The sequence below is a fragment of the Suncus etruscus genome, chromosome 17 (assembly GCF_024139225.1).
Source record: "Suncus etruscus isolate mSunEtr1 chromosome 17, mSunEtr1.pri.cur, whole genome shotgun sequence".
NCBI classification, from domain to species: Eukaryota; Metazoa; Chordata; class Mammalia; order Eulipotyphla; family Soricidae; genus Suncus; species Suncus etruscus.
This window is the reverse complement of record NC_064864.1, coordinates 10,501,980-10,528,390: the sequence shown is the minus strand read 5'-3', so window position 1 is coordinate 10,528,390 and position 26,411 is coordinate 10,501,980. Positions and strand designations below refer to the sequence as shown.

At 36.7% G+C, this 26,411-nt stretch overlaps 1 protein-coding gene across 1 annotated transcript in view; it reads left to right on the top strand.

The window, feature by feature from the left end:
- BICC1 (BicC family RNA binding protein 1) overlaps positions 1 to 26,411 on the top strand; it is a 309,226-nt gene that overhangs the window by 82,262 nt on the left and 200,553 nt on the right. Inside the window, exon 2 of the mRNA XM_049790533.1 lies at positions 9,901 to 9,947. Coding sequence (XP_049646490.1) covers positions 9,901 to 9,947 — 47 coding nt within the window. The remainder of the gene's footprint in view (positions 1 to 9,900; positions 9,948 to 26,411) is intronic.

Below are 26,411 nucleotides of genomic sequence, written 5' to 3'. Positions count from 1 at the left end.
GAAATCGCTCCTGGCTTGGGGGACCATATGGGACACCAGGGGATCAAGCCATAGTCCATCCTAGGCTAGTATCTGCAAGGCAGATGTCTTACCTCTAGTGCCACCACACTGGCCCCGTGTAATATTATATAATATTATTAAATACTGGAATTTTTTTTGTTTTTCCTTGTAACCTATGGCCATCCTCTATTTGAATCTTTTTATTTCTCTTTGGGAAATAGCAAAGTAAAGTATTATCATTTATAATAGCACTGCACAAGGGAAATATGATGTGAGACAAAAATATAACTTAAGGTTCTATAACTATATGAAAGCAAAACAAAACAGAGATTAATTTAAATAATAGCTTTAAACCAATATATAAAATAAAACCATTTCAACATGTTAAAAAATTTCTCACACTGGGCCAGAGAGATAGCACAGCAGTAGAGCATTTGCCTTGCACACAGAAGGACAGTGGTTCGAATCCCAGCATTCTATATGGTTCCCCAAGCCTGCCAGGAGTGATTTCTGAGTGTCAAGCCAGGTGTGACCCAAAATCAAAAACAAAAATTTTTTCTCATACTAAGTCTTTGACATGCAATGTGTAACTGATCCTTAAAGTTCCTCTGATTTCAACTAGTCACAGGTAAAGTGTTTAGATAGTCACAAGTAGTTGTCTGTTCTCTAGAACTGTATTTCTATAAGATTACAGAAGAAAATATCTGTGATGTTTTAACAATTCAAATAAACCATATGGAAGGCAGCTTCTGATAAAGCAGAAGTGTATGAATTTTAAAAATAAATGATATTTAATAGACTCAGAGCTGAAAGTTAATATTCTTGACCCCAGACAAGAATAAATGTACCTCAGGGATTGTTTATGTAATAAAAAGGGCTCGAGGGACCTGAGTGATAGCACAGTAGTAGAGCATTTGCCTTGCACACAGAAGACCTGGAACGGACTGGGTTCAATCCCCAGCATCCCATATGGTTCCCTGAGCCTGCTAGAAGCAATTTCTGAGCACAGACCAGGAGTAAGTCCTGAGCCAAGTGTGACTTCAAAACAACACAAAACAAAACAAACAAACAGGACCAAAGTTCTGTTAATCAGCTGGGCTGAGACTAGGTTGACACACTCTTGCCATCTTGAGTATGCCAGGAAGTCTTCATGGGTATGGCAAATAATTTGAGGTCTGCATAAACTCTTAGCTGAAGTTGCTTGAGGAGTTTAAGTTCATTTTTTTGAAGCAGCAACTAATGTAATTTAGATCTTCGGAGATTTTTGTGAATATTTGGTTTCCAGAATTTGACAGCAGCTGATGCTTTTAGAAATCCAAAGCCTGTAGATGAGGGAGAAAGACTGGCCTTGACTTATCTGCAGGCTGCCTCTATGCCCTGAGTGTGGCTGGCCCACCATCTTCTTAGATTTCTTCCAGCCCCAGAGTGTGGGCAGAGCTTTACTGCCTCCAGGAAGGAAAAGGTGGAAAAGAAATATCTTGAAGTCCTCATCCTGAAATGTATATAAAGGGTTTAGCCAATTGTAAAGGCTTAGTTAAACATTGTTGGGCTTAACAGATGTATAATATCCAGCAATAGAACACCACTGCTGAATAAATCAAGACTGCCATCTTCCCATCCTACGTCCACTACAATCCTTTTAGCTTTTATTTCTATTGAAAATTTTGGGGCCGAAGAGATAGCACAGTGGTAGAGCATTTGCCTTGCATGCAGCTGACCCGAGAGGGTTCAATTTCCAGCATCCCATGTGGTTTCCTAGCCTGCCAGGAATGATTTCTGAGCGCAGAGCCAGAAGTAACTCCTGAGCACCACTGGGTGTGGCCCAAAAACCAGTAAGTTGATAAAAATAAATAAATAAATAAAGTTTAAATAAAAAAAGAAAATTTTGTGGAAAATGAAGTTTTAAAAAAATAGCCTCAGTGGATATTTTTAAATTTTCGTGGAGTTTTACTTCAATGTTCATGTTCTATATAGGGATTCTTCTCTTATATACTCAAGTTAGAAAGAACCAATTAACAATAATTTATTTTATCTTAAAATTATTATTAAAATAATTTTATTATAAAACCAGCAATTTAATCATTAAAATAATCAAAATATTATTAAAATTTAAAATTTAAATTTAAAATAATTAAAATATTATTAAAATTATTTTATTTATTTATTTATTTGTTTGTTTTTTGCCACACCCGGTGATGCTCAGAGAATATTCCAGGCACTCAGAAATCGCTCCTCACTTGGAGGATCATATGGGATGCCAGCGGATTGAATCGCAGTTTTTCCTAGGTTGACTCATGCAAGGCAGACACCCTACCGCTATGCCACCGCTTCAGCCCCCAAAATTATTATTTTATTTTAAAATAAATTATTAAAATAATTTTACTCCATGATTCATGTAATGGTCTTATAAACAGTTGTCTATAAGTAGAAATGTATACATAGATATTTTTCTTCGTTATTGTAGCTAGCTATTAGATTTAGATGGAATTACGTAGGCTTTTCAACTTTAGATTTTTTTATTGTTCTCACCTGTGGGGTCTTTCTGCAGGTAGGTATTGTCAGATGACTTAATAGAGAATTTACAACAGTGTTAAGAGTAGTAAAAGTACTAGTTTATATGAAGTCTCGGGTGTTCTTTATTTGGTATGATTTTATCAATTTTTCACGTCCATATTTGATCATTGCATTATTCATGTTATCTCTTTATTCACATTTGAATAAATGTGTTGTGACCATAAACCGTGGCTCACTTGCAGATAGGAAAGAGGAGGATTTCTAGTGTGTGTGTGTGTGTGTGTGTTTTCCTTTAGAGTGTTTTCTGGGATAAGAGTATGCTGAAAAATAGAGTAAGACAATAAGTTATCTTGTACCCTCATCAGTTAAATAGCACTGAGATTTTGGTGTTTGCTCATTAAATCTTTTTTTTTTTTGAGCTACACCTGGCAATTCACAGGGTTACTCCTGGCTTTGCACTCAGGAATTACTCCTGGCATTGCTTGGGGGACTATATGAGATGCCTGGGATAGAACCCGAGTCAGCTGCATGCCAAGGCAAACACACTACCCGCTTGTCTTATGGCTCAGGTTTTTGCCTATTAAGTCTTTTCCTTAGCATATAAATTATTTGTCAATGAATATATACATATACTTCTATGCATATCTGAGATCTTTCTATAAATCTTAAAACTATTTTAGTCACTACTGAGACAAAATTTGCCTCTTTTCATATTGATTTTGACCATATCTGGTAGTCTTCATTGATTACCTCTGGCTCTGTGTTTAGGATTAATCAGGATCAATCCTGGCTTGAGGCACCATATATGGTGCCTCGGGTTGGCAGGTGCCTCACTCTGTAACCTCTATAGTATCACCATTTTTATTTTAATCTAACACACGAAAGAGTTAAAAAAAAAAAAGGATAGATGAATTTGATTTATTTACTGAACTTGGAGGAAACAAAGAATTTTGAGTGATGTCTGGAACTCCTAACATTTACTGTGGTTTATGACATTAACAATGACACCATTTACTACAAATTTGAACATGCATTAAAAATGTTTTGGCTATGTCAAGCCCTCAGAGTAGAGAACTTTTTTTTTTAATTAAAAAAGTGATTGAAAAATATCAGGGAACAGTAGGTGTATCTCAAATAGAATCTCAAAGACTGAGAGTGAGATCAAAGGGCTGTAACACGTACTTGGAATACCGGAGGTTCTACGGTCCCCTGAGCACCTCTGCCCGGTGTCACCCTCAAAAGAAAAAAGAAAAACAGAAACAAAGAAAGAACAATAGGAAAACGACAGACTGTGGAGTTAGAGTGATAATACAACAGGGAGCGCATGTGCCACCAGCAAAGGTTCGATCCCTTCCCTTCCATAAAACATCCAGGAGAGATTTCAGAGCACAGAGCCAAGAGTAAGCTCTGAACACTGCTGGATGTGGTCCCAAACCAAAAAACTAAAAACGAAACAAAAACAATAGATTATTCATTTCCAAATATAGCTTAGCAACTTATAGGAATGTGAAAATAAAATTCATATAAAGTATGAAGTGCTCACAAATTTTAAGATGCAGACAAAATATTTATTATTCTATTGACTTATATTGATTATTCATATTTATATAATTATTTATATTATACTAATAAATATTTATTCTGTTTCTCATCAAGAAGGTCATACACCATGACTAAGTAGGCTTCATTCCAAAGATGCAAGGATGGTATGCAAATCAATCAATATAATACACTATTTACAGCCTTTTATAGGAGACTGTTAGTCCTGGGACTTCTCATTTTCCATGTGTTTTGCTACCCAGTATGTAGTTTGCTTTATGTCACTTGAAAGTTTCAGATTTCCAATCTAGGACCAACACTCGACTTAACCTGAAGGAGATTTGCTTTATATCTTGTTGCTAAGAGCTGTTTGATTACTGGCTAAATTTTTCAGTTAAAATTATAAAGTGTGGCCAAATAAATCTTCATAATAAAATGACTCCATTAAAATATTTTGGCTGTTGTATTAAAAATTTGATTGCTGATAATTGAGAATAGAAGATTAAAGAAATTAATGTCTGTAGTTCTAGGTTGGAGTGATAGTACAGTGAGTAGTGTTTTTAGTCTTGCATTTGTGTGACTGACCCAGGAGCAGTCCCCCGAACCAACTTAGAGTACTTCCTAAAAGCGGAGCCAGGAGTAAGCCCTGAGAACAGCTGGGTGTGCCCTCCAAACAAATGAACAAACAAATCCAAACAAACCCCCAAATTGAAAACCTCTAGCTCTTCATTTTTTTAGAGCTTTGTAAAAGTCGAGTGCTAGATAACATTCATGAACATAAAATAATTTCTTGGGAGAAAATAGAAATTATTGTGTTGACTCATTTTTTCAGAGGGCTTTCTGAAAATTGTAATATACAAAATAAATATATAGTATTAACTATTTCAGTTTATAAATGAAATTGATTCAATAAATTAGGGTCTTAAATTTTTCTTGAGTGTTTGCTTTTCAGGTGACCCAGGGATTCTAGAATCATGCCTGTAACAAGTGCTATGGTTAGATTGAAAAAAAATTTTAAAGGAAAGAATGCCCTCAGTTTTTACAGATGGGAAGAATTTTGTTGTATTTTTCATAATTTAAACTTGAATTTTCTTGTTCATATGCCATGGAAGCACAGAAAATGCCTACCAAGGGAATGTTTAAAGATATTTCTTACTATGTTTTAAGTATGAGATACATAATCCTTGTGTTTGTAGCTTTGGCACCATAAAACATGAGATGCTATGATGGAAAAGCATTTCATAATGAAAGGGGTATTTAAACAGAAGTTTCCATATGCCCTATGAAGAATTTAAAATTAAGCCTTTCCCCTTTTATTCAGTAATTAGTTGCCTTCCCTGGAGTTGAGGGGGGACTATAATAGTTTACACCTGTTTCAACTTTGCCTGTTTTTATTGGCTATGACTTTTGCTATCCCATATTCCTTGGGAAGCAAAAATATGAAATGTAATCTGGCAAAGCATTAGTAAAATTATAATAAACATAAAAGTGAATTGTTCAGCTTAAAATGTGAACTGCTTTACCTGCACATCAGCCAGCCATGTTTCAGTAGTATTGAAGTAATTTATTCCCAGAGTTCTGGGTCATACAAACAAAGACAGTTGCTTTTGTTGGCAGGAATAATTCAGGGTTTTTACAATGAATATGTTTACATTTTGGAACATCAGGCAGGAATCATATTGTAAAGACAGAAGAAAAGCTTGGTAAACCATTATATGCATGTTCATCTACTGTTACTGTACAATAAAAGACTGGTTCTTATTAATGTATGAGAATGTGAAGATCAGAATTGTTATACCACAGAATATTATAAAAACTCAGAGTTCAGGAATGCTTTGAGATCAGGTATGCATTGCTTATTTTACCGGTTTCATTTCTCCCTCTCCAAACGTAATCGAAAGAAAATGGTATCAAGATATTATTGTGTCTCATGTTTTCTTTTCTTTTCTTTTTTTTTTGTGGTTTTTGGGTCACACCCGGCAGTGCTCAGGGGTTACTCCTGGCTCCATGCTCAGAAATTGCTCCTGGCAGGCACGGGGGACCATATGGGACGCTGGGATTCGAACTGATGACCTCTTGCATGAAAGGCAAACGCTTTACCTCCATGCTATCTCTCCAGCCCCGTCTCATGTTTTCTTAACAAATCTCAAATGGTCTCTATAGGAGAACCCATTACTTATGTCTAGGAGTAGATGACTTAGAACTGGGTTAAAGAATAAAGAGAGATGTTTTTCTTTTTTAATTTAATATCTTTAATTTGGGGCACTTAAACAATACTGTTAATGATAGGGTCTCGTGCATATCACATTGCAACACTACAACCTCAGCAGAATCGCTCCCCAACTTAGCTCTATAAACCATTTCTTACTTTCTGTTGTCTTTGGCCATTAGTTGTTCCATGGCTTATGTTTCTTATCCCACACATGAGAGATCATTCTGGATCCATCTTTTCCTGACTAACTTCACTGAGCATGATATGCTACAGACCTATCCATCTATTGGAAAAGTGCTTGATTTTTATCTTTTTTTAAAAAAATTTATAACATTTCTCAATAATTTTCAGAGACAAAAGAGAGGAGGGCTGGACGTTACAGCCCATCTCATAAACCTCACTACAAAGAGGGATGAGTTTAGTTAGAGAAATAACTACATTGCGAACTATCCTAACAATGAGACTATATGAGGGAAATAGAAAGCCTGTCTAGAGTACAGATGGGGGCGGGGAGGGGAGGAGTGATATTTGGGACATTGGTGATGGGAATGTTGCACTGGTGATGGGATAGGGAGGTGTCATCTTATATGACTGAAACCCAACCATAATTATCATGTTTGTAACCAAGGTGCTTAAATAAAAATATTAATATATATACATATATATAACAGAGTCATATTCCTTTGTATATATGTGTCACCATTAATTTATCCAGTCATCTGTTCTTGGACACCGGGGTGGTTTCCAGATTTTAGCTAAATGAATAATGTGCAGTGAATATAGGAGGGCACATGTTTTCTTGGTGACTTGTCTGAAATGAGAATTGGTAAATCACAAAATAAATTTAACTTGGATAGATTTGACTGTGACAAGTTTTCTACTGACAAGATGTCAGTAGAGTTGAGTTTTAATTTTGGGTTTATCTTACCCACTGGGTAGTTTTGAATATATGAGCCAGTGCGAGCAGTTGAATATTGATAGTTGAATGGGGATTCCTACATGGATTCACTATCACAGAACTTAGGTGGTATAACTGACCGAGCAGGTTTTAGTTCTTCTCTAGTCTATAAAACAAGTAAATATTAAGTACTTCATTTTATATGGAAACAGTCAATCTCTCTTTCCCAGGCAATTTTATTTTATATTAAGGATTTCAGAATAAACTTGAGAAATGAGTTCTTGAAGTTGACCCTAGAAGGATCAGCCTTTGTTGAGGGAGACTATTTTGTACAACAGTGTTTTCGAAACCCTTGATTGGCTTTAATGGGTTTGATAACTTGGCTTGTGCGGGGTCAGAAGAAGTCCTGTAGGTCCCACTGTTTTTTTTGTAATTCCCCTTTTAAGACCACAACCTAGTGGTGCTCAGGGGCTTCTTTGACCCAAAGCATGGCAAATCAGGTGAGTTCAGGGATTGAAGTTGAGGCTTTGATGTGAAGCATGTGCTTCAGCCCTTTGAAGCCATTCCCTTGGCAAAAAGTCCTTCAGGGAGCTGGCAATCTAGGAAGGACATTACCTGGAAAGTGGCAGTGTTCAAACATGGTCTGAACCTGTGACAGTCATCTCTCTTCATGACTATACTTGGATATTTGTGGCTTTTGGAAATGGGTATTTATCAGGACTTAGGGATAAAATAAGGCTCTGATTTGGAGAGTTTCTTGTTCATAGACAGTGGGGAATGAAAAAGAGCCAAGACTTTGGTTTGAATTTGCCATTTTTGGCTCCAGTTTCCCCTGGAATCATGATACTAAAGGTGCAGGATTCTCATTCAATGTACATATTTTTTTTTTCTGGAAGAACTGTTTTTAGTTTGTCTCTAAATAAAGAAATTATCCCCTTTTTAATTCACCCAGAAAGGCCATTCTCTGAAGTTTGCTTAACTGAGCTTATAATAAATGGGAATTTCTAGGTTGTGGTGTAATGAATTTGTCATGAGGTTCTAAAGGAAATTTCTGTGTTTAAAATGTGGTCTTATCAGGATTTTTAAGCTGATAAATTCCAAGTTGTGAGTATCTCATTGGGCTGAGGGTGACTATCTGCTTTATTTGATAAACCTTTGAAAATATCCTTGATTCAGAACATTCTTTTCCAAGAAGAGTTTTCTCAATGTCAGTAGAAAATTTTTTCCCCCTCCAGATCTTTCTGCTGTGGTATACAGTTTTTGTTTGACTTATTTTTGGGCCCTACCCACCTGTGTTCAGGACTTACTCCTGGTTCTTTGCTCAGAGATCACTCCTGGTGAGCTTATGGGGACCATGTGAGGTGCCAAAGATCGAACGTGGGTCAGCTACATGCAAGGCAAGCACACTCTAGACTACTAATTCTCTGGCCTCTGATAAGCATTTTTCACAGGCAAACAAGTGTGCCATCTTTGTAGGGCCCTTCTATACTAATTTCACCTTTATATTGGAATAGCCCAAAGGGTGGCAGAGTAGAAGTGCCCTCAAGGCATTGCTTTTGTTTTTGCCTTAAATTCTGTCTCTATGTAGTTGCTCTAACTGGGATCACTTACATGTTTATTTAGAAAGAATAGGCTTTGGAATTTTTTTTTTGGGGGGGTTTTTGGGCCACACCCGGCAGTGCTCAGGGGTTACTCCTGGCTGTCTGCTCAGAAATAGCTCCTGGCAGGCACGGGGGACCACATGGGACACCGGGATTTGAACCAACCACCTTTGGTCCTGGATCGGCTGCTTGCTAGGCAAACACCGCTGTGCTATCTCTCCAGGCCCGGATTTTTTTTAATTCAAGTTTGCTCCTTATGGCTGCTTTACTTTGTTAGTGGATTTTTTTTCCAGATAGATTCTTTTAAAGTAAAATGATTTATATTTATTTTGTTTTCATTAAAAGCACCACAATTATTGATTTATTATTGTTTTATAATGATATAAGTTGAAAGTAGAGGATCTGTAAAATCTAAAAATAAGAAAAAGAAATAAATAACACTCATGTTATTCTATAGGCAAAACTTTCTTCTTATTTTATATTATACTATCATTTTTTATCTTATTACATATTATTTTCCCTTGACATTTTTAGTTCTGCAAAGCATTCTTTTTTTTTAAAAATTATCTTTATTTAAACACCGTGATTACAAATATAATTGTACTTGTATGATTACAGTCATGTAAAGAACACCCCCTTCACCAGTGCAGGATTCCCACCACCAATTTCCTAGATCACCTACTCCCCACCCCACCCACACCTGTACTCGAGACAGGCTTTCTTTTTCCCTCATTCATTCACATTGTTATGATAGTTTTCAGTGTAGTTATTTCTCTAACTGCAGATAGATTCTTAACTATGAAAGGAGATCATCTTCTTGGCATTGTATATCAGTTGCTTTCCATTTCTGTAATCAGACATCACTATGATATGGTTTAATAACATATTAAATATGTGAAGATTTGTGACGCCTTTTTTTTTCACACGAAAAAGGCAGTGCGAAATCTAAAGATAGAAAATCTATTTGCTGTTTATTCTTTCAACTTTTACATCATATTCAAGGCTTATTAGCAGATGTTCAGCTTTGGTTTTATTTACTTTTGTTTTCACATGCCTGATAACTTGGTTGAAGACTTAAAGTTGATCAAGAAACAATTTTAAATGTTTGCTTTTTTCTTTTCTTTTTTAATTTGCAGCTGCTGCTGAAGGAAAAGGCAAAAGTGGGGAGGACTTTTTTCAAAAGGTAAGTAGCTTTTAACACCCTTCTGTGATAATTAAGAATAAATGTTGTTGGGGGGCCGGAGAGATAGCGTGGAGGTAAGGCGTTTGCCTTTCATGCAGGAGGTCATTGGTTCGAATCCCGGTGTCCCATATGGTTCCCCGTGCCTGCCAGGAGCAATTTCTGAGCAGACAGCCAGGAATAACCCCTGAGCACTGCCGGGTGTGACCCAAAAACCACAAAAAAAAAAAAAAAGAATAAATGTTGTGGTCTCAGCCAGAAACTCCCCTTTAATATTATGGGGGAACTGATTTTACTAAGTTAGCTAGAGATATTTAGGGGGAAGAGAGGTTAAGATATAGTTTGGGACTGAAAAATTCTAAGAAGGATCCTTCTGGGGTGAGTCTGACATTTCTGCTTGGATGTAGTGAAGACTGCCAAATCAGCTTTTCATACAGAAAACCAGCCAAATGCTATACTAATTATCTTCATTTATGGCCACCTTTTCTTTTTTTTCTAAATATATACGTGATGATTGATTTAAGAGGTGGAGAACAACCCTTGTCAGCTTTCCTCATTTCATTTTTTTTTAAACTTTATTGATTGATTAGTTTTGGAGCCACCCCCAGCAATGCTCAGGGTTTACTCCTGGCTCTGCACTCAGATATCACCCCTGGCAGGCTGGGGGACCATAATGGGATGCCGGGAATCTAACCAGGTTCCTCCCAGGTCGGCCACATGCAAGGCAAATGCCCAACCGGTGTGCTATCTTTCAGGCCCCTTCCTCATTTCTGATAAATCCAGGACTGGGTTATTATAATTTACAAGAGACATACCTCTAGATTAACTTGCTCTCAATTGGTCACCTATGTTCATCCTTTCCCCGATGCCTCAGAAAGTTCTGGCATTTAGGGAGGCCACAGGACTAGTGGAATAAACAATTATGAAGAATAATTGAATAATTGATTCTACTCAACTTTTTTTTTTCCAAATTGTGTTTTATCTAAGGGAAGTTGCTTATCCTTATAAAGAGATTGTTCATTTTAACATTTATTCTCTTGTTTACTCGATTGTAGTATGTCTGTGTTCCTGTGGGGATCCACAAAATAACATGTGTTCAAACAAAGATCCACTAAATGGAGTTAAATATTGCAACAGGCTTTTTGAGCCTTTTGGAAAGTTCTGTGTGAACCAGACGTGGCTTTTATAAGCAGACTTGATCTGCCCTTTTATATGATATTGGAGCAAATCATGAGACCTATGGAGAATAATTGATTATGGTCAACTTTTTGTTTCAAATTAAGTCTTTTATCTAAAATAAACAACTCCAAAGCTGATACTTGTATTGTTATTCTTCATCATGATTGTATTTATTTACCATGGACTTTGTGCAATACACTGGAGAGATAACATAGCCTTGAAGTTTGGGACTCTAAGAGGTAAGCAAGTGGCTGACACATATTGACTGAAAAGCACTTCTGCTGATTTTTCAAAGAGAAGTGATGCAAGTGAGGAAGTGGGCAGGCGTCGCCATGTTGAATTGGAAGGGTATTGTGGGCAAAGAAACAGAAATTGGTAAGAAGGCTCAGAGGTAGGAGACCATGTGAATTCACACCCCACACATTTGGCTGGTTCATGGCATGTAAAATGAGATATATTATCCTAACTGATGCATGGGAGCCTATCCTAAATAAATTTGAGTTGGAAGGAACTGGAGACGTAGTAAAGTGGGCAGGGCACTTGCCTTGCACATCACTAACTTGGGTTCAATTTCCATCACCCCATATGGTTCCCTGAGCTCTGGCAAAAGTGACCCCTGGGTACAGAGCCAAAGTAAACCCTGGGCTACCGAAGGGTGTGGTCCAACATCCTCCTTGGCCAAAAAAAAAAAAGAGTTTAAAATACTTAAAAACTCATGCTAGCCAAATAGAATTTATCAGACTGAAGTTTTCCACTGATGAAATTTATGGTCTATTCTTGAAGCCATAGAATTGGCATTATATGATATTAGTTACTATCCAACTTTTACTCAGTTCTCAGGCATTTTGGAATGCCCTGCCTTTACTCAGGGCAAGCTTGCCACTAGGAAAAGCAAGAAGACAAAGAGCAGAAATCGCCCATTTTTTTTCCTTAGGTTGTTTGTACTGGCTCAAATAAAGTTTATGGAAGGATATGCTTTTCATTTTTCTTTAGCTTACAGATAGATGTCTAAAACCATCCAGCTCTGTGTGATTCACATTTAAAGCAGAACGAAAACAGTGTATATGGTTATAAAGAACCTTCCCTCTTAGATTTGCTAGTATTTATCACTTTGTGTGTAGCCGTATATACAGTCCAGCAGTCTAAATGGAAACACATGTTCAAATTCACGAGTCTCTGCTTCCCACATGCTATAAATTGGAATTACAGATTCCATTCCTGGTCACAGCTTAATGCGGTCTCTGCATAACAGAGTGGGGGTAGGTTTTAACTTTGTCATTTTGGGGGAGGAGGCACACCCAGTAGTGCTTAGGGGTACTCCTGGCTCTGCACTCAGGAATCACTTCTGATGATATATAGGGATATCTGTGTATGTTTATAAACATCCCTATATAAACATATGTATCCCTATATATGTGTATATATACAATATATATTATAATATATCCCTATATGTGTATATATAATGTATATACATATATCCCCATATATCCCATATACATATAGGGGCGTATATAAGGGTTTATATGTGTGTGTATATGTATATTGGCATAATATGGGATGTGGAGGATTAAACTAGGGTTGACTGTGTGCAAGGCTAGTGCCCTATCTGCTGTGCTATTGCTCTGGCCCTCATTTTTTTTTCTTAGTTCAGCAGAAAGTGTCTTCCTGATGGGCCAGTGTCCATTTGTTGGATAATAACCCTGTTTAAAAAAATCCTTTAACTTAGTAAAAGACAAGCATTCCACATTTCCAGAGAAATTGCTAGTGTTTTCACCACAAAGAAGATACTATGGTTCTTCTGCAATAGAACATAGTGAGAAGTATTGACTTGCCTTCGAGGAATATTCTTAAAGTCACATACATTCTAGTTGCAATACATATTGCAATTTTGGGTCATATTTAAAAGAAAAAAAAGTAAAATGGTGACGTTGTTAGTCATTGGTGTCTTTGAAAAAAATGTTTTCTTCTCCCAGGATCATAAATAAAAATTTCAAGGCTCTATTTATTCATTAGGCTTTTTATTTCTTGTTTGTTTGTTTTGTTTTTACCTGGGATATATAACATCTAAATGAAAACTTCTTTTGAGCAGACTTTAAAATTTAACTTATTCCATTAGAAACATCTAAATCTTGGACTGGAGAGATAACTGGACTGAGTGGATGTTCTGCATGCAGATATTTGTGTTTGTTCCCTGACACTGCCTGATTCCATGAGTGACCTTGGACACTGCCCTGTGTGAACACACAAAAAAACATTTAAATCATGAAGGATGTCTTCTCAGCTTATGAGTTTTTCACATTACCTTTCTTTTTCCTAGTAAAATGTATGTAAAATCAGAGCGATATGTTTATAGTCAATTGTTCCCAATACTATTTTTTTAAATATAATTTTTATTTTGATCCTAGTGGCTTACATATTGTTGACAATAATATTTTAGATAAATATTTACATAAAATCAGGGGGGATTCCCATCACCAAATTGTCCTCTCTACACCTCCATTTTTGTCCTACTTCCCATATCCTCTTCCCTCACCCCCAGGGCTGCTAGAATATGTGGTCTCCTATGTACCTATCCTACTACATAGTAGTCTTGCGTCTGTTTGGTCTTGGTGCCTTCCTTATTTCCCCCTCTAATTGGGAGGCAGGTCTAGCTAGTTCAAGTTGCGTGGTTTTGTTTAAAGAGAAAAGTAATAAACTGGGGTAAAAGTCTAATACTCCGAAAATGGGCGGAATCCTTCTAGAGGCTCTCATCATCGATTTGAGAGACGAAGGAGAAAAAGAAGATGAAACACTCCACCAGTATAAAAAGAAGTGTCAAATATCCAGTGAGGACTCCAACAATAACGATAAGCACCACAAACAAAACAAAACAAAACAAAAACAAAACAAAAAAAAAACAAAAAAAAACCCGTCATGGTCTTGAGATAAGAAACATGACATAGCACATAAAGAAAGAAAAGGAAAGCAGAGAAAAAAATAGGTATAACTGGGGACAACAAGTTCAATAACCACACCCAAACAGAGAAATCGACCAAAAATAGATAGGTAAATAAAAATAATGATGATAATAAATGAAGATAAAAAAATAATATATAAAAAAATAAACAATGTTTTGTGCTGTTTGCTTTTTTGTTTTTTCCCTCCTGCCCTGGCACAGTAAATATTGGGGTCATTCGAAAAGGAATTCACTTAAACTGAAAAAATATAGGGTAGATTTTCACAAAGTGTTTAAAATTGTATTGTAAGGACTACCAAGGCCACCAGCTGGCCTCTGGTCTTAAATTCAAAGCCCGGATGTGTTTTTTTGTGGTTGTATTTACCCAATAGTATAAAGAATTCTTTTATCTCCACTTTCCTATGTATTCTTATTCTGCATGTATTTGAAAAGTGTTATTTTCCCTGTTAATCAATTAGAATAAGATATTAGTTATAGCAGAAAAACACACTAATATAGTGTGTCACAGTAGATTATTTTACTTTTAAAAGTTTGTTGTTTTTCTTGGGGGGGGTCACCTTTGGCAGAATTCAGGGGCTACTCCTATGTACTCTGCATGTGCTCTGGGCCCAGGTACTAGGAATCGAATCTTAGCTCATTAATCTCTATCTTTGGCCTTGATTTTACTTCTATGGAGAGTGTTCAAGCTTGATGGCTGGTGCTATCCCAGGCTGCCATGCTGTCTGACATTAAGATTTTTTTCTAATAAAAATCTCTGTTATTCTTTATGGCATATCTGTGGTCAAAACCATGAGTCGCCATATGTCTAAATGTAACTTGATAGAAAGAAATCCCACGATACAAATCTTTTATCAGTGTTGTAAAGAAAATTGTATGTTGGTTCGAAGTGTAGCATCTTCCTGTTTTTGTATTATTTTGTTCAGGCTGCGTAACTGTTTTACAAATTGGATGGTTTAAACTACAGAAATCTGTTCTTACAGTTCTGGAGTTTAAAATCCAAGAATCGGGTGTTATCAAACTTCTGGTGGCTTGCTTGCCATCTTTGATGCTTCTTTTTGTAAACACATTATCCCAACATTTGCCTTTATCTTTATATGACATTTCCAGTTTTTGTTCCTCTTAATGCCCAAATATTCTTTCTGTAAGAACACTGATATTGTTGAATTGGTGATCACTCTAAAGCGCTCATCTTACTAATGACATCTTCAGTGACAAATGAAACATTTTGGGGTATGAAGTTAGGATCTTAAAAACCTTTGGGAAAGATAATTCAAATACTATAATAATATAATATAGTTATATTATATTGAAGGAAGAGATTTTGTAGAACTATCTTCAGAAAAAAAGATTTAATCACATTGTTTTTCATAAAGATATTTTTTTTTTTTTTTTGGTTTTTGGGCCACACCCGGCGGTGCTCAGGGGTTACTCCTGGTTGTCTGCTCAGAAATAGCTCCTGGCAGGCATGGGGGAACTATATGGGACACCGGGATTTGAACCAAATTTTTCATAAAGATTTTAACTTCATAGATCTTTTTATTATTCTAAGTCATAGGAGCAAAATATATTATTGACAGGAAAGAGGAAAATTCTGATTTATCATCTTACCTTTGAAATAAGTGATGTTTGCATTCTCAGTCCTGTGTTAAATGCATATAAAGCGCCTTTTTTTGTTGTTGTTGCTGTTGGACCACAGCTGGCTATGCTCAGGGCTTGCTCCTGGCTCTTCACCGAGGGATCCTGGTGGGCTGGAAGAAGCATATTTGGTGTCGGGAATTGGAGATTGAATTAGGTCGGTTGACTTACAGTCAACAAGGGCCTTATATGTTGTACTATCTTGCCAGCCCCATGAAGTGCTTTTTAATATTTTTTGGCTGATGGGATCACAAATTAGACAACTAATGATGGATTTATCCTGAATGTTTTCTGTGTTAAAATTTTACACATCCTTCAGTGAACTGTACTTTTTTTTATCCTTTGGCTTTAATGATGCTTCGAAAAGAAAGGGGGATAGATAAACATTATCAAATGTTTTCTCTAGTTCTTCATCCATCTTTCATGGCAGCTTCACTTGGAACACATGGAAGTGATCTGTCCAAATTTTTAACAGTTCTTTGGGCAGTTGTTCATGGCTTACTCACTGTCTGTCCTATTTCCTTTTAATCAGTTCTTTATTTTTCCTCTTGTGAAATGACTATGGCCAGATCTTGGAGAAAAAAATGTGTTACAGTACATTAGGCGGAGATGAATATAGTGATTGTTTTTACTAATGTGATACATTTAAGCAGAAATGTTTTAGGAATCCTGAATCCCAGGGGCCAAGCAAGTCAGTTCGGTTAGCATCATGATTGATGAAAGCCAAGTTTTCCATTGCATTTGATTATGCATGTTATTTCCTCCCCAAACATGTGCCACATATTTTAAATGTGGGATATTTTGTATACTTTAATATGTTATTTGGAAAATGACCTATAAACAATGGTGTTCACAGGGGATACCTATAAGACTAACATAAGCATGTTTGTCTGGTGACTTATGGTGTGTATTTTTATTACCCTCAAACTCATTCATTTTATATGCAGATAAATTGCTTTTGTTTTGAGGCTGGAAAGTAGTAAATAAAATGTCCTTAAGAAAATTTTGTGAAAACCATTTGACTCCTTCTGTACCTCAAAAATAGAGGATGAGGTAGTTGTAAATCAGGACTGCTTGAATCTATTGTGGATTCTAAGGTTACGTCTACTTTGTCCACTAACCATAAGTTTTTATATGTTGAATAGACCCTATCTGTAAAAATAGAAATTAAGTTTTGGTTTCATTTAATTGATTTTCACGCACAAACATTTTAAGGCAAAATTCGAATGAAATAAAAGTAGGTTCTATCAAGGTTTTAATGTAATTGTTTCAGAAGGTAATAGATTCTCAGGGCTCACAAGTCAGATGTTAAATAGGGGTACAGGTTTAATGTATTTGATGTCATGGTTCTCAAGATGTGGTAAGAAGACTGTGATGCATGGCAGGATTTGTTCCAACCTCAAAAGCTATAATGGACTGTTAGGCCATAAAGCCGATATACGGGGTCTGAATTATTTTCTCCATTAACACATTAGAACCCTGAAAATAAATTTCATTGTGAATATGTGATCACAACTCTTTCATATTTCTAAGAATAATTTTGCTACTTAAAAGATTTTGGGAGAAGAATCAACGCACTAGCAGTTTGTCTGGTCACCGAAAAAGTAGAAGAAAATTGGTAAGAAAGAGACTGTAGGGCTGGAGCGATTGTATAGTGGATAGGGTGCTTGCCTTGCATGCAGTTGACCTGGGAATCCATTGCTGGCTTCCTGTAAGGTCCACTGAGTTCCACCAGGACTGATCCCTGAGCATATAGCCAGGAGTTAAATCCTGAACACTGTTGTGGGTGTCAAAAAAAGGTAAATGTCTGCTCATCATCCATTCTGCTAATCTTATAAGTTTTATTGTTGTTTCCTCTGGATATGAAAAGACCTGGGTTTTAGGCCAAGTTCTTGAAGCACATTGTGGAATCTAATGATACTGTGTTAGCTTTTATTTTGGCAGTCATTTTGCTCAACTGCTTTAAATCACACTGGCTGCCTTATGTCTCCTTCCATTGAGTCAGCAGATGTCATTGCATATCCTTTCATTTTCGGGGGGGCAGTGAATTACTTTCATTGTTACTATGATTTGGGAGTGGAGATATTCCAGGCAGTGCTCAGGTGACTCAGGGACTCCACTGGTAGTTCTAGAGCTGGTAGGGCTGTGGTTAATGAAAGAACTCAACATTGCTCTGGCCCTGCTGAACTAACTGAAGTTCTCTGGGCCACCCTGGAGGTGCTGGAGTGCAGCTGGCAATGTTCAGGGGACCATGTGATACTGAAAATCAAATCTAGATTAAGCATGAGTGTGCCCTAATTGTGGTATCTTTTCCTGGCTCCCCTATTGTGATTTTAAAAAGGGCAAAGGTTAATAGTAAGTCAGTATCTGGTGAAAGTGTATAATTGTTATAATTAGATCATGTGGAAAACCAAATTGACTTTGTGAAATGAGTCTTCTTACTAAGTAAGAAACAAGAGTCTGGCTTAGATAGTGATGTAATTACTATCACTAATTACTATTAATTAACATTACCATGTAATTTCTCTGTAATTAGCTCAGATGTAGTAGTCTTAGAAAGGTCCAGTTCAATGATTGATTGGTCTTAATTTAAAAGAAATAAAAGTGTTCTCCCTGAATGGATTAATTTTCTTAATCTTTATAGCGGTCAAAATTTCTCTTAATTAAAAAAATACTGAGATACAAAGATTATTGTTGTATCTTATTATTGTTGTAACATTAAGACACAGATCTTACTATTAAGATTTCAAAACAATTTATACATTACACAGAGGAATTAAAATCATACTAATAATCTGATTGTATGCTAATGTAAACATTTTTGTGGATATCAGAAGCAGTAGTTCAAGATGGCAGCTTTGGTTATTTTTGAGGTAGAATAAGATGTGAATTGTTCTAAATTATAGGAGTTTGGGGGCAGGTGACTGACCTGGCTTCACTCTACATGCTCCCCTGAGCACTATTAAGTGTTATCCCTGAGAACAAAGCCAAAAGTAACCCTTAAACACCAGGTATGGTCCCCAAACAAACAAAAAAGTAGGTAACAAAAGCTGAAAATGCGTGAAATATGGGATGTTTATAAATCATACAATATTATAAAATATATTTCATACTATATATACAAAATTTTAAGACATTATTTGTTTTGCTTCTCATTAAGTACTGAATTTTTAATGTAGCACCTCAAACATTTCGAGTTAGAATCAATCTTTCAAATAGATGAAAAGTATGTGTATACATCTGTGTATAGAGCATATATATGTGTGTGTGTGTATATTTCCATTGCCAAGTACATAATAAAAATAAAGGACACTTAGTTTTATTTATTTATTTATTTATTTATTTATTTATTTATTTATTGTTTGGGGGCCACATCCAGAAATGCTTAGGTGTTACTTCTGGCTCTGTACTCAGGAATTTCTCCTGGCATTGGTCAGGGTACCATTTGGGATGCTGGAGATGGAATCAGGGTCAGCAGTGTGCAAAGCAAATGCCCTCCTCATTGTACAATTGCTCCAGCCCCAAGGACACTTAGTTTTAGACTAGCAGATCTCGTACTTGGAGCTCTGGAATGAAACCTGTTGGACATGAGACCAGGTGGCAGAATAGGAATTTGTTGAAAGTCTTCCTCTAAAGATGACTTAAATACTTGGCTGGTAGAACTCCTGTACGATTTTCTTTCTTCATTCTGGACCATATAAAGTCTCCAAGGGGAATAAAGGACAGTCAGAGAAGTCAGTGGGCTGCCTGTTAATGTGATGCAAGTGAATTCTATTTATAGTAAGACAAGTTTGAACTTTCCTGACTAAAATGAGTCTTACAAGGACCAATATGTTTTCAACCTGCATGCCATCTTTTTCTTTTTGAAAATAATAACCTGAAAGTCTTGAAGCATTTTGTTTCTAAGGGTAGGCCGCTGGTTGATAATAGCCAGGATTTGAAGGAGGTCTTCTTTTGAACTTGGTGATTGCTAGAGAAGCCTAACCCACAGTTATCATGCTCTCTCCTGAGTGAGCTGTGCTGGTCGAGTGAGTCTGCCTAGAGCCTCCAGGCATTACTATGGAGGGTACAGGACCAGTCCTTGTGGTGCATTTAAAGGACAATCTAAGAATGTGATGTGTCACTTTTAATATTTACTGAGGCAGCATAGGTTAAAGCACTGTATGGTTTAGAAGTACAAATTTACAGCTCTTTAAATATCTGAAATTCTGGGGCCAGAGCTGTGGCGCAGGTAGTGGAGCATCTGCCTTGCACATGCTAACCTAGGACAGACTGTGGTTTGATCCCCTGGAGTCCTAGATAGTCCCCCAAGCCAGGGGCGATTTCTGAGCTCAAAGCCAGGAGTAACCCCTGACAGTCACCAGGTGTGGTCCAAAACCAAACCAACCAACCAAACAAACAAAAACCCAAAACCAAAAATAAATATCTGAAATTGTGCTATGTCCACGATCATTGGATCTATGGTGCCTCCATCATAGTTAATTGGAAGCCGCTGCCCCTTTCTCCACCTTCCATTTCTGTCTTCTCTGCTCATCTCAGTTCTATAGCCAGAACCCAAGGATTTGTTTGTTAGTTTTTTTAGGCCACATCCAGTGGCAATAACTCTTGGTGGTGCTCAAGAGACCATATGGGGTACTGTGGATCAAACTTGGGTCAACCACATGCAAGGCAAGTTTCCTACTCATTAGACTATTGCTCCAACCCCAAGGATTTTTGTTTGTTTGTTTGTTTGTTTGTTTTGGGCCACAATAAGAAGTGCTTATGAGTTACTCCTGGCTCTGCGTTCAGGGGTCATTCCTGGCAGTGCTTTGTGGACCATTAAGGATACCGGGAATCAAACCTGGGTCAACTGCGTGCAAAGCAAACGCCCTACCACTGTGCCATTTTTCCATCCAGGATTTGTGTTGTTGATTTGTTTTATTTTTATGTCTTGAATGCTGGGGGGTTGAGCCCAGGCTCTGATATGCTCAAGGCAAATGCTCTGCCTCTGAACTTCTTTTTCAGTCCTTTGTTTTGTCTAGTTATTTGCTTTCTTCCTTTACTATTCCAAGCATAAATGAAATATTATTTTCTGACTTCATTCAAAACAGTCTGTTACTCAAGTTTCATTCATGCTATTTAAGATGAGATTTAATTTTTATCATTCATAGTTTCCTGTATGTACATATATTTATATTTATTCATATGCACAGTGCTTTAACTAAATGCACTGTGAATGGTGCACTTAAATTTAAGTACTTTATAGTTTGTCATCTGTCTTCCTGAATAGCTTTATCACAGTGAAACAGAGAAGCAAGACTTTCATTTTTTTTTTCATCTTTGGGTGTTCAGGGCTTACTTCTGACTGTACTCAGAGTTCACTCCTGGCAGGTCTGAGGGACCATATATATGGTACCGGGGATCACACCCAATTGGCCATATGCAAGGTAAAAACCCTATCCACTGTCCTATCACGTTAGATCTGTAAGACCTATTCCCACCAACTGTTTTTCCAGGCTCCCCCGCCCCAACCTCCCATGTGGGCTGGTGTGTTACAAGATTTAGTTCTTATATTTTGGGAAACCAAACAGGACAAAGTGAAGAAAGTCATGCTGTAGGATGGGTAGGAAGAATCTAGAGTTTAGCATCTGCATCAGGAAAGTCAGAATTACAAGGGATAAGGAGCTGTAATGAAGCAGAATGAACTGCTTACAGAAGGAACTTGGAGCCAAACACAGATTCATACACAAGGAGTGAAACACAATCTGAAGCTCAAACTCTTCTATCTTGGTGTTTCTCTTGGTACTGACACCTGTGACACTGGTGTCCTTGCTGTCTTTACTATCACTCCACTTCTATAATTGAGAAACTCCCAGGACTGGTAATTCAAGGTCACACTAAAACATACTAATGACCCATTCTATGGTCTGAATGCAAGGGGTGAGCTTGGGAGAGGTTTTATCTTTTTCCATTGCTTTGTTTTTTTTATCCAGGCAGGAGTGAAATGATCTGGTATTTTTTCTTCCTTCACCTTGCTTAATCCCCTTCCATTGTCATAGATGGCAAATTCCATTTTTTTTTTTCTTTTTGGTTTTTGGGCCACACCCGGCGGTGCTCATGGGTTACTCCTGCCTGTCTGCTCAGAAATAGCTCCTGGCAGGCACAGGGGACCATATGGGACACCGGGATTCGAACCAACCACCTTTGGTCCTGGATCGGCTGCTTGCAAGGCAAATGCCGCTGTGCTATCTCTCCGGGCCCGGTAAATTCCATCTTAATGCTGATTAATTTCATTGCATACTTTGGATAAACTGTTCTTCATGCACTGTCATTGGACATTTGTGTTGTAAAGGCAATGCTCTTTACGTGAGACAACTTTTAAAAATACCTATCTTTTAAATGAAGTGAATGGGAGCTATACTTTGAGAAAGTTTAAGGTATGATGAACCATCTCTGTATTTACTCCTATACATCAGCCATACATATATGCATACATATGCACACTTGATAATGGTATTCTTACTCTAGGCTTTGTTTTGTTTTTGTGACTTGTTTTGACTGCCACCATTGTTCAACGAATGGCTAGTGTCAATGCTATTAATAATTTATGTGGGGAAACAAGTGCTGGCTTCATTTTCTAAAAATACTTTGTATTAGCCTCTAACATACAAGGACTTTCTCCTCTTTCTTGGCCATTGGCACTAATATTGTTTTGGTCAACATTTGACTTTTAGTGGGAAGTTATGTAGCCAGCCAACATGCAGAGATCTTAGTACAGCTTAAAACATGGTCTATTTTCCTCAAGAGTAGTTAAGAACATGTTGCTACTCCATGCTTCAAGTAACTTGATCATTAAAATATTACAAATCCTGAATCTTGCTTCATGATTTGGTCTTTTTTATTAGTTGTAACTTGTCTCAGACTAGTTCTTTTGCAGCTTTTCATTTCTTTGGGCATTACTATTTTCATTCTTCAAAGTTGTTGCTTTTTGGATTTGAATTGGTGAAAGATTAGATTCATTAGCTGGCTGCTTTATTATTAGGTGAAGGCAGAGTGGTTGGACAGAAATGCACTTAAGTATCTTTGCTATATTAGCAGTTGCCAAGTTCAGTAATGTTGCTACTTTTATTGATTGGATAGTCCACTTTTTTTGCCTCTTTATGGTTAAAGTGAGGATAGACAGAAGGTGGAAAGAATTTAGTATGAATGAGAGTAATTGTAGGCGAAATATCAAGATGTCTGTGTTTCTTCAGTTTTTTCTTGAATTCATCATCAGTTACTTTTAATTCATTTTTAAAAATAATAATCACTACTACTAATATTTATAGATTATTATCAATCATGCAATAATATATTATATGTTAGTATAACATATATTGCATACTATATATTCCTAATATCACATATGCATCAATAATTATATGATTGTATAATTAGTTAATAATTAATCATTAATAATTACATTAATAATCAAAATTAATACAATTAATTTTAACTCATCAATAATTACTTTTAGTTCTCCTGTGCTAGTTTACTTTGGTGTTACCAGGACACCTTAATTGTCTCTGAATAAGAATACTTTGAACATAGTTTGAAGTATAGATATATTTTATTGTTTTATTTTACTTTATTTTTCTTTTTTATATTTATATATTTTCTTTATTTTTATTTTTTGGGGATTCTCTTAAGACACGTTCATGTGTTGAGTCCATTGTACTGTCTGAGAAGCTCTTGCCGTTTCCCCTTCGTAGGTGAAGAGCTTTTTTCTGGTTTCAACCAGTGTATTGAGAGGGAGGTATTGTTAAAAGGGAGTAATGGGTAATAGTCGTACTTCATTGGAGCATGAATGTGTGAGTACTCTTCTTTGAGTACCATTTCACTTAAATGTCCCTCTGTATGTTAAAACTACTGGACTTAGAGGGATATACCATAAGCCACTTACCTTACATACAGCCGACCTTCGTTCAATTTCTGTCATTGCCTATAGATCCCTGAGCATGGTGACAGAAGAAAGCTAGAAACACAAACCTCTACCACGAAACAAAATGGAGCTATCTTGTGTAGTTCATGACTTAAACATTTCTGTATTTTCTAGGTTCTATGGCAGTGCCAGGAGGGAAAATAATTTCATAACTTCAAAGAATCTTACTTATTAAACCACACCCAGTAGTGTTCAGGGATTATCCCAGGCTCTGCATTCAAAATTACTCCTGGAAGGTTTGGAGGACCATATGGGATGCCCAAGATCATGCTATGGCTCTGGCCCCCACTTCAAGGAACTTTTAAAAATGAATGGAAAGATGCTAATAAAAAGTGCTATGGAGTTCATGATTATGTCCAGGCTTCTCCTAAATATGCCTCCAAAGGGCAACTTCCTGTGAGCTAGAAACTTCTAGGTGCAGGCCAGTAGCTGGAAAAAGCTGGAGTGTGAATCCTTGTCCTCCGGAAGGTCATTCTCTAAACAAGCACAGTTACCATCTAGTGTGTGAGCTAATAGAGGAAATGGGAAGTTGTTGTCTGCTCTGAAGGGTCAAGGAAGAGTGCCTGGGGGAGACACTGTTTGTGGAGGATCCAATGAATAGGTCCAGAGAATACTTGGTATGTTTAGAACTCAGGTGAGACTTTGTGGAAAAGATTTCTGAGTTTTGGAATAGTTTAAGATGCTTGACAGGGGCCAAAGAGCTAGTAGGGTAGGGAAGGCATTTGCTTTGCAAACTGCTGACCTGGGTTATTTGCCTTGCAGACTGCTCACCTGAGTTCAATCTCCAGTATCCCTTATGCCCCCCCACCCCAACCACTGCAGAACAACACCAGTGGGGAACAATTCCTCACTGCAGAACCAGGAGTGCAGAACCAGGAGTAGCTCAGTGCCAGCTGTAGTCCAAACTCATTACCTGTCTCCTCCTCTAAATATAAAGACCTATGATTTTACAGAGCTATGATTTCTTGACTTTAGTCGCTTAGTGAAGGCAAAATGGAAAGGCATTACTGGCAAAAAATTGGTTATGATTCCTTGTGATTATTAGATAACCAGGGATACTTTCTGTCTCTTGTCTCAGGAAACAGGTCAGTTAAAAATACTTGTCATTTTACTTGAGTTGATTATTGAGTCCAGGGAAAGGTTGAGAAGATGAGTATAAACATTTATATCAATATGAAGGGAGAATATATTGTTATTGCCTGGTAAGACACTTATAATGCACAAAGATATCCCACAAAACCAAGCATTCTGCAATTAAGGCTTTTTTTTTTTTCAGTTTCTAGTTCTTTATAAATTGTTGGCTTAGGGATGTTTATTACATTTTCTTATTCCCACTGTTTTCCTGGATAGTGTATTCTCATGAAGATTAACTTTTAGCTGTGCTTTGAAACATGAGGCTTTTAGTTATTGTAATATTTTCATTGTGTTTTAGGCGGTGAATTATGCAAGTTTGGAATAATGGCAATAAAATAAATAACCATCATTATATAACTATTGTAGTAGTTAAAATATATAGTAATGTAATTAAAGTATATATTTTTAAAGTATATGTTTTATATAAATGTAGTTAAGATAATATATATATTTCAGGACGACAGTGAAAAGTTTGGCTTTATAGTTTACTTTGACTTATGTTTCATGGAAAGCAAATGATGGCTGAGAAATAGGTGCCAGTGATTCAAATTTGGCAAGTAAGAAAAATGTTGGTTCTAGTTGTATAAAATAAACCATATTAGAAAAGAAATCATAAGGTCTCTGTTTGAAATACCATAAGTTAGAGTATTAGTGTAATAAGAGAGCCAAGATTATTTGAGCTATCTCATTCATTTATAGAATAAGTGTAGCCAAGTCTGTATTTTTCAGGCTACATTATCTAGCTGAATGATGAATAGGAATTCATATTCCTTGGACCATTTCTCCAAATCAACCACTAACTCTAGTCTAGGGATAATAAAATTTTACGCTAGGGCCACGTTCTTAACTCTCCTTGATTTAGATTTATCTGTGAACCTTTAAAAAAAAAACCTAGAGAGAGAAAAACACAGAATGGTCTCACTCATCTATGGGTTTTTAAGAACAATGAAAGACATTCTTTTTTTATTTTTTTATTTTTAATTATGAGAACAAGGATGCAAAGAAAGAGGACAAGGTAAAGTTACAGTGGAAGGACAATCACCCATAACATAATTCTCAGAAGTCCCCTTGCTGATATCTTAACTTTGAAATTTCAGCCAAAGAACCAAAGAACATTAAGATAAATAAGACAGAATCCATGTACAATTACTTTGTCCCTCAAGTCCCCAGATTGTAACACATTATAATATTTCTTAACAGCATACAAGGCAATCTAAAGCCATAAAACTTACATAATTCCTTAAACATTACAGGCATAGTATTTTTTTACATTTCCATATACATGCATATTAGCTTAAGTTAACCTCAAATTTTAAGTGGGTTCTTTTTAAGGATTAGAGTCAAAGGAGCACAGTAAAAATGGTGTTAGAGTGGCAATTGTTGTTTGCATAGGCCCACCAAAATATGAGGGACATGGAAAGAAATAACCTTGGCCTAAATACAAAGAGACCCGACCCCTGAAGTTTCCTGGCACAAGACCAACTCTCTAAGCTCCAGGCAAGCTAGATCGTCCAATCCAAGACATTGTCTGTAGTGCCAACACACTTTTATTTTTCACACAGACTCTGTTGTTGGTATCATGTTTCTGTATTAAAGATCC